The sequence below is a fragment of the Anoplophora glabripennis genome, unplaced genomic scaffold (assembly GCF_000390285.2).
Source record: "Anoplophora glabripennis isolate ALB-LARVAE unplaced genomic scaffold, Agla_2.0 scaffold5, whole genome shotgun sequence".
NCBI lineage: Eukaryota > Metazoa > Arthropoda > Insecta > Coleoptera > Cerambycidae > Anoplophora > Anoplophora glabripennis.
Genome location: NW_019416525.1, coordinates 217,921 through 236,602, shown reverse-complemented (window position 1 = coordinate 236,602; position 18,682 = coordinate 217,921). Strand labels below are relative to the sequence as shown.

Here is an 18,682-nt window from a genome sequence, read left to right as displayed (position 1 = left end):
TATTTTATGAAAATGACTTTTAAAGAAAGAAGTTGCTGACATTTTTTCACCAATTTAAACAACAAAAATGTTTTCGATATATCTTGGGAAATGGGTTTTTCTTGTATTGAAGCAGAACTATTATTATTGAAATTAATCAACAATAAAATATATTAGAAAAATACAACGCATACAATTTTTTCGACATTGGTGTCTTTAAAATAAGGTAATTGACTAATTTAAAAAATATGCTGGGGAAATAAATGCTTTTTAAAGTAAGACCCCCTTGAACATTAACATGACAAAATTTTTCCGATGTCTGACTGATAAAAAACGATATAACATACGGTAAAGGACCTCTTACCTGTAAAGGTGCTTCAGAAGGGCTATGACACCTCTCCGCATAGGGCGTATGCACCCGTACTTCGGCCAGCACGTCCCTCGACCCATCTCTTGAGAGATTCGAGTTGAGTTCGTCCCTTGAAAAGCCTCTCGAAATGATATCCTTCTGAAAAATCGCACAAGAGTTTGAATACGGTCCAAAGGTTGTGAATTTTGTTTACAAAGTATAGTAACCTACAAAAAACGTACTCTTGTGAAAAATAAAAAGGTATCTACGAAACTACATCTAAAAAATAGTAGCTGAAGAGACAGAGGCCGAAGTAATGCTTTTAAAAATATTTTAGTCTTCGAAAGAGATTATCTATTTCCATATAAAAACATTATGTAAAAGTTGTTCAAGAACTGCACAAGTCCTCTGTTAATAATGTAATGTTTTTTTCGGAATGTTACCTGAAGAACGGTTTCATCAACAGCAACATCAGAGCCTCTGATAGCGGATCCGCCCCCACACAGCCTTGCCCGAAAACAACAGGGGCAAATCAATGATGGTACCATGGAATGTTATACTGTTTTAATCAATTATATCCTAATTATATCCAAATTTTGTAGCAATACATGTTTTATTGAATTTTGACTTTGAGACATTAAAAAATCAGTGCCTCTGTCTCTTCGCCGTAAGCACCCTGTCCGAAGGAAATAAAAAAATAGCCTGCAATAATACATCGTCCTGTGTTACCCTCTGGTATCCTTTGTGCGAGTTGATGGGGCATCTGGGGTGGTTGAGCCCGTCCCTGCAGGGGCCAGGTCCGGCCCCCGCCGATTGCACCGTAAACACCGACCCTGGGCGTCTGCGGGGGTCACCTCGCGCCGCCGCCATCACGTAGCTCCACATCGTAGGGCATGGCACGTGCGCAGCTCCTGCAACAACAACGCTCGGTATAAGCACAGCAAATCCAGATGAGCGGAAATAGTAATAAAATTGATGAAGATGATTTGTAAAAAAAAAGTAGGCGGGTGTCTTGGCCGGTGGATTTCGATCTGCCGAGGTAAGCATCACGGACGCAGGCTGGAATTTGGATGGATGACCTAAGGCAGGCTCGGGGACGTGGCTGTGGCAGCCTACCAGAGACCTGGGTCGCTCAACATTTTCCGCATGCGTGTGGTCCCCGATAAATGGTAATGAGAACAGAGCAAAGAAAATCTCTGTAACTCAAGACCGTGCTATCATACATAAACTGTACGAGACTTTGCCACCAAGCCACCCGTGTAGTAAATAGGATAAGAAAAGTACTCGATTAATGAAGGAGGATGTACAAGGGGCCTAATAAGGCCTAAGTGCCGCGGTGGAAAAACAATTCCACCACCCTCCGACATACATACATACATACAAAGTAGGCGGATGTCATAACAAATAAATTGTTATTTATCATATTAATAAATTGACACTTTTTGTTAACCAATAATTAGTACCGATTGTTTAATTTATTGTCAGAATAATTATGGCAAATAATATTTATACCAATGATGAATATGTTGACATGCTCCAAATGTATTTCTAATCCAGAAAAAAATAGTAACGCTGTGGTAGATTATACCACCAAAGATATCCGAACCGACTGATTCCTTATAGACAAACATTGGCCTCGGTGGAAAGAAGGTTTATGCGTCTAGGTAAAAAGATAAGTCGCGTAATTTGTAGACGAAGTTTTTTAGAAACGTTAGTTTCTTTTACCTCCAAAAATAAAACATTCTTTTTGTTTCAGTTCAAACACAATCAGACCAACTTTGAGTTATTTCCCGCAATCCAGACAATCAGATAAATTGGAATAAAACTTTTGATTAGAGGAAAAATCCTATTTACTGGCAATTACAATTTATCTCTGTACTGAAAGGTTTTGCAATATTTAGCACTTTCGGGAGGAATTATCGGCAATTGCAATTCCTGTACACGAACAAACGTTTGGAACTGATTGCAATTAATGCGCGGAAAGTATAGCAAGATTATTCGCTTTTATTTCCCGAAACATACGGCGTGACTGAAAATTTTGATTGTACGAATCAGTGGAAAAATTACTAAGCAAAATTAATTTCCACAGCGAGTTTAGACATATTCCAATTAACAGACATTTAATAACTTTAAATACAAGGTGTGACACTATATAACAAGTCAAATAGGAAGAACCGTTTTCCTCGTCCTTTTTTCTTTCTTTTGTGTGCACTACAAAAACTTTAGATTATTTTTTTTTTACCAAAAAAGAGTAGCTTTGAAAATAAAAACTGTTTTGTACAAACCGATACAATTGTTATTCCTCTGAAAGTTTCAACAGCCAGTATCTCAAAATTAATTACTTTAAGGGTAATATTTATATAAGAATTTTTTTTTAAACATTCCTCTATTTTTGTCGGGTTATAATGTAACTTCCTGTATTTGAATAATTGAATTAAAACCTGCTATAAACCTTCTGAAATATAAATTACCCCACGAGCAACTTAATTGGTGTGGAACTAGCTCAAAATTCACTCATGTTTTATGAAATGCCGTAGCCGTGCCAGAATCCTTCAGCGCTCAGTGGAAATCATCTTGGTATTTCTCGAGTAATCGGGACAACAGCAATTTCTCCGAGGATTCCCTGTAATGCTCAGCGCAATGGAATGTTGTCGTTCACCGCAAACTTTGCAGGAACAGGAAATTTCTACGCCTTTACCGTTCTAATTTACTGTATTTACGTTTTAATCTAGATAAAAACAATAAAAAAAAAGAAAAATATAATTATACAGTACAATATCAAATGCCTATTTCATCTTTCAACAATTTTTGTAATTTCACAAATTTTCCACTTTAATTAAAACCGTAAATATATCATCAAAAATAATCCTTGATCCACACAAATCTTCAGTTGGCCATTATTCTCCAAGACTAAGGTTACTTAGACATAAAAACAAAAGTTTGATCAGGCTGCTGACATTTATAAACGGCCTCGGGAAAACAAACAGAAGACGATCTCCTTCGTTTTTTCAACGTAAGGCGATATTACTTTCGGTATTTTTTATATCCTTCACGTCAAAGAAGGGGAACAATGTATCCGTATAAATTTTATCAACTGTTCAAACCCGTATCGTTTGCCTTTTACCCACTTTAGCAAATAATCTCTCAAATTACGGAAGTTGAGATTAAATATTGATAATATAAATTGGTATATTGAAACATTAGAAGTTAATGAAACTCAACTTAAAGACGAACTCAAATGAAATAAAGATAAGTCTGATATTTGCTAGCATATCGCTGCCTAACCAAAGAAACTGCACGAAGCTGCAAAAGTACCTATAATGAGTTAAGTTTGTTTTTATAAAATCACAAAAAAGCAACACTTTATGTTTATTTTGAAAGGTGTTTCATGTTTACTTCCTATTTCTATATTATACCTCGTCGTATGTAGGACTGTTTTTCAAAATACGCGAAGATTATCCTTATTTCCGGGAACAAGTCGACCTACATATGAGCAGTAGTTAATTAAACATTCAAATAAACAAGGATAATCGCCGTAACAAGATTGAAACGTAAACAAACAGCCGTGGAAGGATGCAAAACCGTGATAGTAAACGTGTTCCCCGAGTTTGTTATTTTCGAGTCATATTTTTACCACACCGCCCTTATAAACAGATCGTGTTTCTTGAAAGTGGGGTTTTAGCATTCCTTGTAACAAATCAAACATTTAATGCTAATCTTCGGAATTATCCCCGATGTCCAATTCTCCGTTTTAACCTGTCCAACTAACCTAAACAATTACCGGAATTGAAATTTCTCAATTATCCCGCATAATAATATTAAAGAGCAGATTTGGCATCCCAATCTGCAAACTTAACCAAACCGTTAACAATAATAATTGGTTTTCCCTGACGGACGATTCTATCGAGGAAATCTTGGTATCTGCCGACTCCTCAACTTTTAACGAAGTGGTCGGAAGGTGCTTTGTTAGAGTCAGCAATATAGATATAGCCGAGCTCCCACTGCAAGTCAAATAGTTTGTTCGGAGCTGCCTGAGAGTCAGGGAAGTTCGTTAATTTTAAGAAATGTTCGAGGAAGTTTAGGTTTTGATTAAATTCTTCCCTCGCAAATAAAAATTAAACAAACTATTATGAGTACCTTGAAAACAAGTGCAGTTATCGCTAGAGAACGGAAATAGGTTTTTGTACTAGAAAAAACTAATATAATCAAGATAGCTGATTGATTTATATATAATTGAAAACATCTTATTCCGTAATTCTAAAATAAATAAAGTACAAATTATTCCCCGCCTCCTTATCCGATGAAAGTATGGAGAAGGCACTACGTAGTTTGGATTTAAATCCAATTGACTTTTGGATATAATCAAACACCACTTGTGGCAAAGAACTGTGACTACTGCAGATGCAGTTCAAAATTTGCATCTGAACTTTTTGAAAGTCAATAGAATAATTTCGATTCCAGGAGCCTCCTACTTCAGTATGGTCCATTCGCTACCGAACACCTTGTATATAGACCCACAGAGGTAGCGTTAAATTGAAACGTTAAACCCATTTATTATTATTGTCACTGTATTTCTGTTTGATGGCATTTCATAAATAAAGCACGGATAATATTGTTGCAGTTACACATTTCAAACGCCTCCGATGCCACAATCTACATTCGACAAAAGCCCAGCTGTTGGTAAACGCCGGAACCGGCAAATTGTTTTATAATTAATTTCGCATTTGCAAATTTGTGGATTAATTGATCGAGAAATGTCCACCGCTCCCCCTCTCAATCGGGGGAGTGCGGATAATTGTATGAAACTGCATAGAATTGGTTAATAAATATCCCTATGTTCGCAATTTAATATGTACCTATATTATTTTTGGCAATATACTCGTGTGACGCAGTTAACACAAAGTTATTTTCATTTTTGTCGGGGGAATTGGTACTAAAAGGTAAAAGACAAGGGGAAATTCGTTTCTCTGTTCCGTTTTGCAAGCGAATGTTATTAAATGCTTAGAAGCGATAAATAAACGAGTTACATAATTTAATTCAAAGCTCTTTTATGTGCTTTTAGTCCTACATAATGCATATAAATGTACAGTTTTTGGTTCTTCCAATTCTTGTAGATTCTGGTAACATATAGGTACTCTCAAATATAAAAGAAATTAATGAACTGGTTTAATATCAGCATCTATCATTAATTTAGGAAAGTGCAATAAATGCGTTTTTAATATTTGCAATAAATAGTTTAGTTCGAATAAAATTTCAAAAGAAATATGCTGGTACTAAAACTTTTGTTACTTTCTTGAGAAAATAGAAAGAAATCTAAAAATTGAACCTGTTTTCAGTTCATGGTGATATACTACGCAGACACCATCCAGTAAATGAATGTTACTCGAAATATTCTTTCATACCGCTCACAACTAGCCCACCTACACCGAAGCAAACCACATAACGCTAATTGTCCCATAATTTCACGCGTACCAACTTAAACAAACATTATCGTGGTTTTCAGCGTCAACGACCCTTGAACAAATTGCTTGTTTGTTGCTCCCGACCGACGCAGTTTGTGGAAGGGACCCCGTCGCGACGCCGATCGGTTTCTAGCCTAGCGGATTATTCGCGGTGGGTGATTCCTTACCCGTTTCGTTGCAAAATGCATAGACGTCTTCTGACGGATACAGAACATGTTACATATTACATATCGAATATCACATGTTGAATATCACATATCACATTGCATATCGCATATCACATATCGCGTATCACACATTACATATTGCATATCACACGTCGTATATCGCATATAAAATAAAAAATAAGGAAAACAAATTCAGTTCTGACTTAAGTTCAATGAAGGAAATTCTTAAACTTTTGAACGAAGGTGCAATTAAAGCAAAAATTATTCTTATATTTTCTGTGGTTAGGAAAATTAACTACAGATCCTTGATTTTATAACTCTCAAGCTGTGTCATTTTAAACTCATACATATGTATGTTCGCTTGTCCTTTTCCCAGCCTTTCGAGCACAATTCCTACGTTTATTTAAATGCGTGGTAGACTTTAATGAGACTCGGTATTTGCACAAATGTATGAAAATGTACAATAAAATGATTGCTACATTGATGATCTGGTGTCACCTGAAGCTAGAGAGTGATCTCATTTGTATACTGATGACAAAATGTTTTCTTTTACATTTTTTTTATATTTCGTCTTCTTTCATTGCGTTTCATTTTTATCTAGGTATTTCTTCTGCGGCAGTAATAAATTTCTGTGGATTTAGTCAGATTAATATGAACAAAAAAACTTAAGGAATCTCATACAAACATACTAATCATATAAAGTCAAATTCACGTGTAATGTATATCAAAAACAAGGCCTTTTTTCATGAGCTCATCACAGTCACTGTACTGTACCTAACTTTGAAATGAATTCCTGGCATAAAATATATCAGAAATTCTCCTTGAAGTTTACTTCAGTCGCAAACAGTACGGTTAACTCCGAATAATATTTTTTTCTAAGATGAAACTCCATTCGAGACAAGCACATACAATTTGAACACTTTACGCTCAATATCTGGAGGAAACGACCTTCGCTCAATCTCTGAGGAGGGCAAATGTCATGTCAGTAGAAATCCAATATGTGATAAACAGTTCGAGGCTGTTCGATTATGGTTTGATGGAAAGTGAGGAAGTGACGGCTGAGCGGAGGCAGATTTTAAATTATCTCATTAACCGTATTTCAGAATTCCAGCTGTTAGATTAATGGGGCAGGTAATTACATGTGTTCCAGTTTGAAGTCTGACAACTGCGTTGGAGTTAGTCAGGCAAAGATCGGATTCTTGGAAAGGGCATAGAGGGTGTTCCCACATTAAGAAAATAGTATATTAAGTATTAAAGTCAGTCAGTAACCAACGAAACTGTTGGACAAATATTATTTTGTCAAATCAGTTTTAAATCGACGTCATCGTGAATGCTTTATTTCCGCCGTGTTTACTGTCAGATCAACGCACGGGACAGAACGAGTGTCTCCTTTTCCGACCTTCGTCTCGAGGCTTATCGAGAATTTAATATACAACCGGAATTAATTTCAGAGTTATGAAAATGTTGTTACCTTCTAGAACCTAACGAAAATTCGTTTCGACCCCCTTCCCCTAACGACATCCAAAAAAATATTAATCTATCCCACGTTTTCTTTCATTATTTCTCCCACTCGACGTGACCAGCGTGCTGAAAGGCGGGATTTATTAGGGCATCGGGGATGTAGGCATTAGACAATGCTCGTTACGGCTCAGTGCATCCGCTGGAGGATTTGTGTCACCGCGTTTCAACGGGACGAATTGAGAGATATGCCGTTTTCTGGAAAGATCGATAACTGGATTTGTCGTGGGTGTCCCGTGCATATTCCTCCGAAGGATAATAATTATTTGCTTATCTGTCAACACCGAGAACGTCTTACGCGAGATTTGTGACACAGGACCGGCTTAAGGTGGTTTCCGTTTACGTGAATTTGTCAAAAAAGTATGCAAAATTCCAAAACTGATCGCACAGTTTCTTGAACAGCCCAATCAAAAAAGTATACTGTAACGAACATCCTAATGGCATCAAAAGTCTCTCTCGCAGTGTGAAGAGACGACAACTCGGTAATTAGCTCCTAGCCAGCGACTTCGTCGCGACTTCTCCATAGAGACACTAATTGGAAATTGCGGCGACGCATTCTAATTAAAACATATCCTGCCGTATTAGCGTCCTCGGTATTAATGAGAAATTCAGTCTTTTCACAGAGGTCCCAAAAGCTCAATGGCGCTCATCTATTTAATGACGAACGGCGAATACTCGAATTAGCCCGTATGCACTTCCTGGTGTTTCATTTGAGGTCTATTGTCGCGAGTGTCGAGGATGATTCAAATTAATACTGTTACAAGAAGCTGGAAGCTTTAATTTATCGCAGGGTATTTAATTACACTTTAGAAAATATAATTTTTTGATATAAGAATTATTTTAAATTACACTTGAATCACTTCAATACTCTCGATAAGGGCTTTATTAGTTGCCTATGTGAAAAAATCACTCCAGTTTCGTAAAACTTCCCAGAAAAATGTGAAATTCAAGCTTCAGACTACAAGTCTATCATCCGTTCTAGGCGAGTGCGAGCCCATCAAAGTGTGTGATCAAACGTCAGTACGTGTAGAACGATCCCTTTGTTGCTTTATAAAATCTTAAACTCTTAAACAGACTATTATTGTTAAAGGGCTCATACAATCCTTATTGTTAAGTAATTAATGTAAGTAGAAACCTATTTCTCGCTCTGGAGATATGGATATCCAAGAATTAAGTGACCCTTCATCTGGAATCCTTCCACTTAACTCGCTATTTAGAGGTTTTTTGCCACTCCTCCGTAAATCACGCAAAGAAACGTCCCGAATAATACGAAATTACATTACTGTAACAAACTTACAATCCCCTCTCACAAAAAAACTCCTTCCAGATGTACTATCTGCTATCAGCAGCTTTCGGAACTCCAGAAGATTTATTTCTTTTAGATGTGCCCGGCCTTGTCTCCACTCGGTCGACACCAAGATGAGAAAAGGACGAATTAAATAGGCCCATCACTCAGGCCTGAATGGGTCTCCCTGTCGGCGTTATTAATTGTGGCAGGTCGGGTGTTTTCGTTAGTATTAATTACGTTAGATTAATGGAACGCCACGAAAGAATAACGTAATTTCGAAGCGAAGAAGCATTTTTCTTATTTTAATGGCCTACACGATCAGGGGGAGAATATCGAATAATTAAATAAAAAAGTGATGGTCTCGTTTTCTCACGTTATATTTGGCCTTCAGTTTCAAGGTCAGCAGTATATTGTCCAATATTAAAACAACCTATAAGTGTAGGTTTGATTTATATAAGTTTAAATTAACCAATTGTTTAACATCTAGGTATACAGAATAATACATAACCTATTATGATTTTATATTTCATTAATTACAAATTTGAATGTTGTTAATTTAAATTAAATAAACGGAAAGTAACTCTTACACATTTCAAGTCTGTTTGGTATTAAACTTATTATTGATATATAAGAACATATTTTAATATTAATATGCCCCCGTCAGTTACCAGCGAACTTATTGTACTGGTTTACATGAAACGAACCCGTTTTACTTTAATGTTAGTTAATTTTATTTGAAGGAAACTTATTTAACTTAAACTTTTAATTCTGCTATTAGTTATAACATTGAAATATTCGTATAAATATTTGCAGCAAATTCACATACAACTGTATTTTAAACAAATATCCGTCTTCATATCAAATATAAATTTTCCGTTGGTTGAATAATGCTGATATAAATTGCTGATATAAATCAATTATTGTAATATTAATTTTAAAAATAATGGTCAAATATTGGGCAGCCATTGAAAAAACAAATCTCAAATTCTCTGTGTGGATATAAAGCATAAAATTTATTCATATAACATACTCTTTGAATCGGTGGAAAACTTTATGAAGGAGTAGTCCAATCAGCAAATTGAAGTATCTGAAGGAAAAATTGAATAACATAAGTGAAGTGTATGTTTTTATATCTTAACTTCTCAATTTTTCAACATGTTCTTTTCAACGACCTCCAAAAAAATAGCGCGCCTCGCTTATAAATCAAAGTTTAAGAAGTTTCAAACACTTTAGGCGGATGACAATTTCAGTGATTTGATTCCATTTCATTGAATATCTAGCTGTAAGTTCGTGAAGAAGTTTTATGAAAAACGAAATAAGATTAGTAGGTACGTTAGTTCGATGTCAATTACAAAAAAAACCCTTGCCAGTTCATTGTGGTCCACATATAAAAAAAATAATAGTAAGGAGGAAGGAAAATTTTGCATTCCTCAATCAAATACGATTCGGCTCATATTGTATTTAAGCGCGATCTAAGATCACATCGATCTGACCCAGAAGACCCGCCAACGCCGTATTATTCCGAGATTCACTTGCGGCTGCGACTTGAGGGACCGTTTATAACGAAAAGATGAATGGTTCATCAGATTTCCTGTACGGGTGGGTTCGCGACCCTAGCATAATCCACCGGAAACTTCCAAGATATTCTTTCTCCGATCCAGACAGAATCGCAATAGAGAACGAGTCGCCTAATCTCGCATTTTCAGGTACATTAAACACATGGGAACCGGAAGACAAATTAACCCGAGGGGAAGAGCTAGCCTGCAAGGCATGCAAGGAGATTTATCTCGTTATAAAACACGCAAGAGCAGCGAATATAGCGAATAAGTCTACGCTTTTAGGTGGCGAAAAGAAACATTAAACAGTAGATGGTTTGCAGTTAGAATAAAGCTACATGAGGTTTAGTAGTTTCTAGATAAGTTGTTCTGCAATAAATGCCATATCTTTGGGTCAGCAGTTGACACGATAGGATCTCGTCGATTGTATTGGAAAGAGCGTTGAAAATAGTGAGTTTTGTTGAATAAACTGTAGCTGTGTTCCTTTTGTCATTGCCTTGGGTTTGTCGCTGGGTAATCTGAATCATTTTATTGCAAATTTGACTGAAATATCAGAATACGGTACTGTCCACCCGTTTGAGACTGCTACTCTTTCCATTTTAGTGTTCGATTTCTAGCGAACCCCTCTAGTTCAACGGCCTGTGTACGCAGACGGCAGGTAACGTGTATCATTACGGAAATGTTAGTTCAGTGATACCCTTGGGATCCCATACAGATGTAGACACAAGTTTAAGAGCGGTAAGTTTCACAATTAAGTTTGCTTCTCGTATCGTATCGTTTCATTTACTTTATCCAATAGAAAGTTAACAAAAAAAACTCATACTCGGGATAAAATTCAAACGAATAACAGTCAACTGCAGTAGAAATAATCACACGGACATACACGATTTCGGCATATGATTCGCCAACAGAGCTTCCATGCGATTAAATGCATTATATTATAGATTTACACTTAAGCGACTACACTCGGATATAAAATTTGTGGGACGAAAATAATTGTTTTTTTGCGGAATAAATCCCGTTTTTACGTTCATTGCTGCAAAATCATGTTACAATTGAATAACACTCATGTCATCTAGAATATGCTCACTCGGGTTCACTTATTTGATCGTGAATGGAGAGAGGGTTGTTTAATATGGCAAACAGAGCAGAACTTTGTCTTCGATTCGATCAACAGCAGACGGTAAACAGAACCACGCGAGGAACTTTAGAATAGGAATGGGGAAAAAGTATTTAGATTTGTAAAGCGAAGGTTTCGGTGAGTGAACTTTTCCAATTTGACTTCGTAGTATGGATTCAACGACAGGTAAAAGCTGTAGCCACATCATTAGAAAGAATTACGACAAAGGGGCTTGATAATTTCTTATTATTAAATATCTAAATACTCTACAGTAAAACCAATTTTGGCTGCAACGTAGTTTTGTTTGTTGCTTTTATGACGACATTGACCTAAAAGCATATAAATAAAAATAGCACTCAAACACGTAAAAATTTAAATATTGAAAGGATATGCATTGCAGCTGTCACAGAACGAATCCAAAAACACTGTAACACTACGCAAATATTTTTATTTTATTTAAGGATATTAAAAGAAATGTTGCGTCTATAATTGTTGACCCATTTTAAGAACTTTGACGTGGATGATGTTGTGGGATGGTGAGATTCACACATTTACCTCAGTTCCGTGACTATTATATTGGTTTAGGCGCAAAATAATCCTCGCCATACGTAAGGAAATTTAAATTTCACTCGACCCAGTCTTGGCATCGCTGAGGATCCAATTATAAAAGGTCAAGACCGAGGAGTTTTTCATTTGCAAGGCGATATGTGGAACTTTCTCGTCGATATCCGTTGTGCCATTATTCCAATCTTAGTCTTAGGCAAAGAAAAGGTAACGACGTCGCTATCTGTTGTGTTTACAGCTGCTACTGACCTATATTAAATGTATTGGGTTAAGAGACGGCTTAACTGTCTGAAAACTTTGTGGAAACTGGAGCAGTTTTTTTAATTAAATGCGTTTACTGTTCTCTGTTATGGTGTCAAGGTGGTGAATGCTCGAGAAGATAAGAATAGACAGTCAGGAAAATATGTATTTAATATTTAATAAAAATGGTCAGAATCATAAGAATACTTATAACCAGGCACGTGTCCAGGATTCTGCCTGGGTGGTCCATGATCATAAAAGCAAAGGAGTGTTAATTTCTGTGAGGTTTTTTCCACAACCAATTTCAGGACTGTTTAGTTGCCTAATAACGATAATAATAATAATAATTTTATGAGGTCTTCTAAGTTCAGAAAACAGTATATCAATTTAATTTGTTACTTCCAATATTTGCAACATTTTTCATCACCGCTACCTCAAATGTCACAGACACGAAATTAAACTTCGTCTCCGTTTATCCGCAGCGCGATCATCGATCAAGTCGACGATGGCCAGAGATCAAATGTAAATTTTATTTTTAGTTCCGTTAACACGACACTAAAAACTTTCGAGTTTCTGCAGTAATCCTTCGCCGATCTAACTTCTCCAAACTAAAGTGGACGAAAGAGGCTTTATGTCCCTTTTTACAATGGTAATACTAAACCCCAGAAGTTTCCACACCTCAACTTTTTTGGAGACACTAATCTCAGGCTTAGAGAGAGGATTGGGATATCCTTGTTCAGTTCGGCAGCACGAGGCTGCTTTTTAGAGAGAACACTGAAATGTGAGTTGGTTTTTAATTTTTTCGGCACATAAATAAATTTATAGCAGGCACGTTTACTAAGTCAGTAAAAATTCCTAAATCCTTCCCGTCATACGTATACTGCAAACAATCTAGTCACCACTGTGTAACCTTTTCAAAACCTTAACTAACCAAAGATAAAAACTCCTCCTTTATTACAAACTAGACTGGGATAAAATGTAACGTATATTGTACATGAATAGCCTTCGTTAAAGAGGATTATGGTGCAACCTGAACCTTCCAGGACTTTATTCAGTCCTCTCAATTTCTGTATTTTTTGCAATGGTAAATACAGGCTGGAAACTTCAGCCTTATAATAAAGCACATTTGCACTAAACTGGGATGTCTACATAGAAAGCTTTTTAGTAATGTAGACACTGTTATTGATGGAATGCTTCATCCTTCGCTTTTTTATGTAAGAAGCTGTATTTAAATCAATACCCCGGTAAATGGTGCTTTTATTTAACATCGACCCATTTTAATTTTATTCGATGGTTGGCAACACGGAGAAAACTTCCCCTTCAATGACTATTTTGACCTCTTTAAATCAATACTAGAATGGAATCTGAAGTCAGTTTGGCATCAGCACTCACGATTTTCGAGCAAATGCCCATTCAATGAGAAAGTATGGCATTTTTGGTAAAAGTGTTCAGTAGTTTTTTCTTTTAATACTTTTGTCTTCAAATTATCAGTTTATTCACGTTCTTCCCATTCGTTTTAAACTTTGGTGGTAGTTTAATGAAACATCCAAGTTCTCTCACATTGTCCACCACAATTAAGGTTTTATAATTACAACTTTCGTGATAGCCCAAACAAGTTTTCAGAATATCTAATTCTATCTACGAAAACTTATTTTATATTTACTAATTTGCGGTGCAATCAACGCTAGGAAGGCTTATGAAACGTCAACTGGAATTAAAGGAAATCAGTGCTGGATACAGTAATTTTCCCCGGAGGTTTCTAATGACCTACATTTAGTTGAGGCAGGACGAAATTACAGCCGAATCCTTGAATGCACCAATTCGTTCTGTTTGCATCCTAGTAGCCTTGAGCGTGTGTATTGATGTGGAAACGAATGCGTTCCCGGATAATTAAATGTTTCCTTAAATTAAAGCAGACAACCGTACTGGAAAAATAATTGAAACAAATTAATACCCTCGAGAGAAAATAAGAATAAACTCATCAGAGAGAAGACCTGTCAACAACAATCGCATTCAAATCAACTTACACTGAAAGAATACCGCGTCTCTCTATGGAAAGTGAATTTGGAGAAGCATCGAGATGAGTTTTGTTGCTATTTATTAGTCTAGAACGGACTACTGCTATTTGCGGTCTACATTATTAATAATATTACTCACTGTCGCAATGTCGGCTCTAATCTCGCTCCCCAGTAATTATTGTGTAAAGTAGAGGGAGCACAGTGACAATTTGACGCCTCCCAAGGCTTAAGTACATATGTACACAGCGTATGGCAGGGGAACCTGCATGAATGAACTCCATCTCAGTTTCCACTTTTCCCTGGAGACGCGTTACACAAGACGATATCGATTCGTCTGTCTGTTTCTCTTTAGATTTTCTTTTTATATTCGAAGGAAAGTTTCACGTAAGAGCACGTAAAGAGCGACATCGTCTGCCTCGTAAAGTTCTGTAACTAAGCCGTGTCTTATTTTAAACTTTATTCATCTTTAATTTATCCGATCTTCTCTTTATTTAAGTATCGTTGAGCAAACTCAAGTAACCTATTTTTCTGTTATAATAGAGTCCAAAGATCGAATTGTTGTCAACATAAAAAGAAATAAACGCAATCTATTAGCATTTACAACAGAAAGTAGTCGATTATACAAAAGTATGAGGATACTGTTTTGATCCCAGTGCTTTGTCCATCCTTGTCCAACATATTTGACGATTATCAACATTTATACGTTTTTAACCAAGGAGTACACAATCCCTAGAAATGCTTGGTATATATGTTACGACGTCACAGACGTCACAACTTCAATAACAATTAATTTCCTAAGTAGCTGCTAGTATAACACAACCTATACACCCTCATGAGCCGCAATAATCTCTTCTATTCCATCAAACGTATATACCGGGTATAAAATCCTGCAAACGACTGGAATATAACATAGAGTAAGTGTAATATAACACGTCGGCATAAAATCACTTCGAGCTTATTTTATACGCGTCAATAAACAGAATTTTATAATGTGCATAAATGTTATTGCCATTTAGGTATCGATCTGTGATTCCTGCTTTGAGATCAAAGGGCGAGTAGGGAAAGGCAACTGATTTGGTGGAGAAGAGGGACCCTTTTGGACGTGATTAATGAAGGGAAGCGACGGAAAAAAATGTTTAATGATATTTGCGAATCATTCCGGTAATTTGGGATTGGGAGCAGAATTAAAATGCGTCATCATATGATGGGACGAAGGTTATTAATCTATCAAAGACGTTTAAGGGTCATTCCAAATATAAGGCTAAAGATTTTTAAAATTGGGAGGTAGATATTTTATTTTATGATGCTTGTAGTTTGCATCTGTGTAAATCGACAACAGTTTTATGGTTCGTCGAATCGTAGCCAAGCTGTTAGCTTCACAATTAGGTAACAACACAGATCGTCAAAAGCATTCAATATTCCAGTTGGGATATTTCCAGTTCAATTGAGAATGTTAATCATAACGCTATTCACGGGCAGAGGTGCAAATAACAGATACGAGATTTCGGCAAAAGAATGGCTAATAAGCTTTTTATGACTTTTTATGACAAATATCGGCAATGGGATAGGTATAAAAGAGAGGTTGTTACACCTGAATTTTGGCTGGCTACAAAAGGGCGTCGGGGGTCAATATATTCTCATAAAAAGAAAAATGGTGCTTTTAGTTTGTCTTTGGGAAGGTTGTATTTTACAGGAAAATTGTTATATTTCAACACATTTATGTGAAAATCTCTTTCTGATTGTTTTTTGTTTCGACAGTACATGTAAGTACTTGCATTACTTGTGTCTTAACCATCATTTTTGGTCATATAAAAGTCCAATGCTCGCTCTAGTATGGATAAAATTGTAGTAATCGAGTTTTATTGGTGTAACGAAAGTAAATGATGAAAAAGTAGGTTAGCATAATATACCTAACTTCAATTCAATTTCATTTCTATATTTTGGCGTATATAAATGTCTATAGTTAAGTTTGAATATCACCTATCGATTAATTTTTATCAATAATAATACTAAAATATACGAATAAAGTATTTGTTTCGAAGTATGATACCTCGACTCAGATGTAAAGGAATATTGAAAAAATTTTCTTCTGTACCTACCTTTAGTATACCGGTTCATAATTTCTTATTATTGAGAGACGTAAGATCTAAGAAAACTTTTCAAGTTTATTTTCGTAAAAATTCCCCCAAATAACGAGGAATATTAGTATTCCCCTTTTCTCATGTTCATGGCACACTTATCAGTCCTTTCAGGGTATTAACAGAGGACCTGAATGGGAAACCCATCGCGGTATTCTATGCTCCCGAGTTCAAATAAACCGGCTTATTTATATTTGTTTTGGTCCAGCGCGCTTGGGGAATACTAATATGCGAAAAACTCAGTCGTGGCTGGGAAAAGTTTGACGAACGTGGGTATAAGAATTCAAGGGGATATCATTATTTATATGCAAATTCCAAATGAATTCGGGAGTTGTATGAGATAGCAATTTTGGTATATTTCGAGCCTTACAAGAAGTGCTGTTATACAGGGTTAGTCAGAAGTATGGAAACCCCCAAAAATTTCAGCGGAAAAACATTTTTTGACCTTGAGGTCAAGGGCAAAGTTCAAGGTCATATCAAGGTCGAGCCGGTTTTTTAAATGGTGACCCTCCTTTCGACCTAATGAGAGTAATTCGAGGCTAAGAAAAACCGTATTAACCACAAAGTAACATTGTTAAAAATGAATAATGAAGATAATTACTAATACTTTTTATTACAAAAGCCAATTTTTGCACTTGAAATTTGGTAAAATCTGTCATTTTTGACACGATAATAGACAGTTTTTGTGTAAACAAGTATAAACCTCAAAGTTCTGGTCTTAAATAATTTTAAAAAATGTTAATTCAAAAATAAAAATTTTACCAGTTTAAATATTTATTTAACTTTTAGCGTTTGCAGCATATTAAAAAAAACTGACTTGAATATTCTGTATCTAGGATTCTAACAAATTCCCGTCCAGTTTTTGTAAACACCGTGTATTTTTTTGTGTATTTACTAAACGATTGTGATATTAAATGGTTATATATAGAATAACAAAGTAAAAAACTATCGTGTTTCTTCTTCATATAAAAAAGTGGTAGGTAGCACCGAATCCTAACATGCTTTCATAAAAAAGCGTGCAAAATGGCGTTTCGCTCCTAATTGCAGGCCATGAAACGTAAATATCGGGCCTCTTAATCCAACGTCTGTCGCCCCCAGCACGTTTAAAATATTAACAAGATAAATCACGTAGCCATTGAAAGGCTTTTAATGGCCATCCGAGTAGGCACCGGGTTAAAATTCAATTCTTGGGGCTCGCGACCCCGCCGTAACTCATTAAGCTGACGGCGCTAATTAAATACCGCCCCCCCCTCCCCTTCGCCCTTTAACCGTTTCATTAATTTTATTTATTTGTCTTCCACTAGATAAAGTCCGGTATCGGAATCGTATTTCCAGCTTAATTAGGCCTAATCCGAGGTACTTCATAATAATCAATTCATTGGCTGTGCAGAGGTGTTCGCTATGTCGAGTGGCATCTGGTGCTTCTGCAATTAATTAGCCCATTATTATCAACGGTTGCCGTCCGCGATAAGCTTTATTAAAATGGCATAAATAATCCGCCTTATGTTTGTTTCGACTTGATTGTGCGGAATTCGCAGAAATATTTATTGTCGTTGCTGTTTTCCTTACTTTATTAATTTGTTCGCCCCAGAAAATTACTTATTAAGGCACTTATTTATTTATACAGTGTGTTTATACACTATATTCTTATCTTAATTAAATTTTGAAAGGTCTTTTAAATAACGTCAAGTTGGTTCTGAAAATTTGGACGTAGGGCGTAGCGTATAGCAAATTAACTTAAACGTCATCTGTCAAAGCGCTATATCGCTGCTATCAATTTGAATATTTTCGTTTTAAAAAGCGTTTAAAATGGCGTTTTCTCAAGAACAAAAAGTGTTTATCATAGAGTCCTACTTTAGAAATGGACGCAAGATTGATGGAATATGGAAGTATTCTATTGAGGAATGTTTCATAGAATTTCAAAATCAATTTCCCGGCGTTGTTGAGTACAAAATTTTTCAAAGTGCAGTTCAGCGTTGTGTTAATGTTTTTCGTGAAACGGGCAGTGTAACAAGAAAAGAAGGAAGCGGCCGACCTAAAAAGCGGACTGAAGAATTAAAAGAAAATGTCCAACAAATAATGGAAAATGCGCCAAGAACTTCTGTACGTGTTTTATCACAAATGGTGGGAGTATCAGTCGGTACCTGCCACACAGTGTTAAAAAAAGATTTGCGTTTGTTCTCCTATCGTTTAACTTGTCAGCAAGAACTTCATGAAGTTGATTTTCCGCGACGGGCTGTATTTTGTGAATGGTTTTTAAACAACTACGGTGAACTTCATAAT

The 18,682-nt window shown here is 36.1% G+C and overlaps 1 protein-coding gene across 1 annotated transcript in view; it reads right to left on the bottom strand.

Annotated features, from left to right (window-relative positions):
• Positions 1-18,682, bottom strand: part of LOC108907447 (cyclic nucleotide-gated cation channel subunit A) — a 68,660-nt gene that overhangs the window by 41,469 nt on the left and 8,509 nt on the right. Inside the window, exons 2-3 of the mRNA XM_023454849.1 lie at positions 1,060-1,239; positions 344-501 (exon numbers count right to left, since the gene is read on the bottom strand). Of these exons, the coding sequence (XP_023310617.1) occupies positions 344-501; positions 1,060-1,213 (312 nt within the window). The 5' untranslated portion in view covers positions 1,214-1,239. The remainder of the gene's footprint in view (positions 1-343; positions 502-1,059; positions 1,240-18,682) is intronic.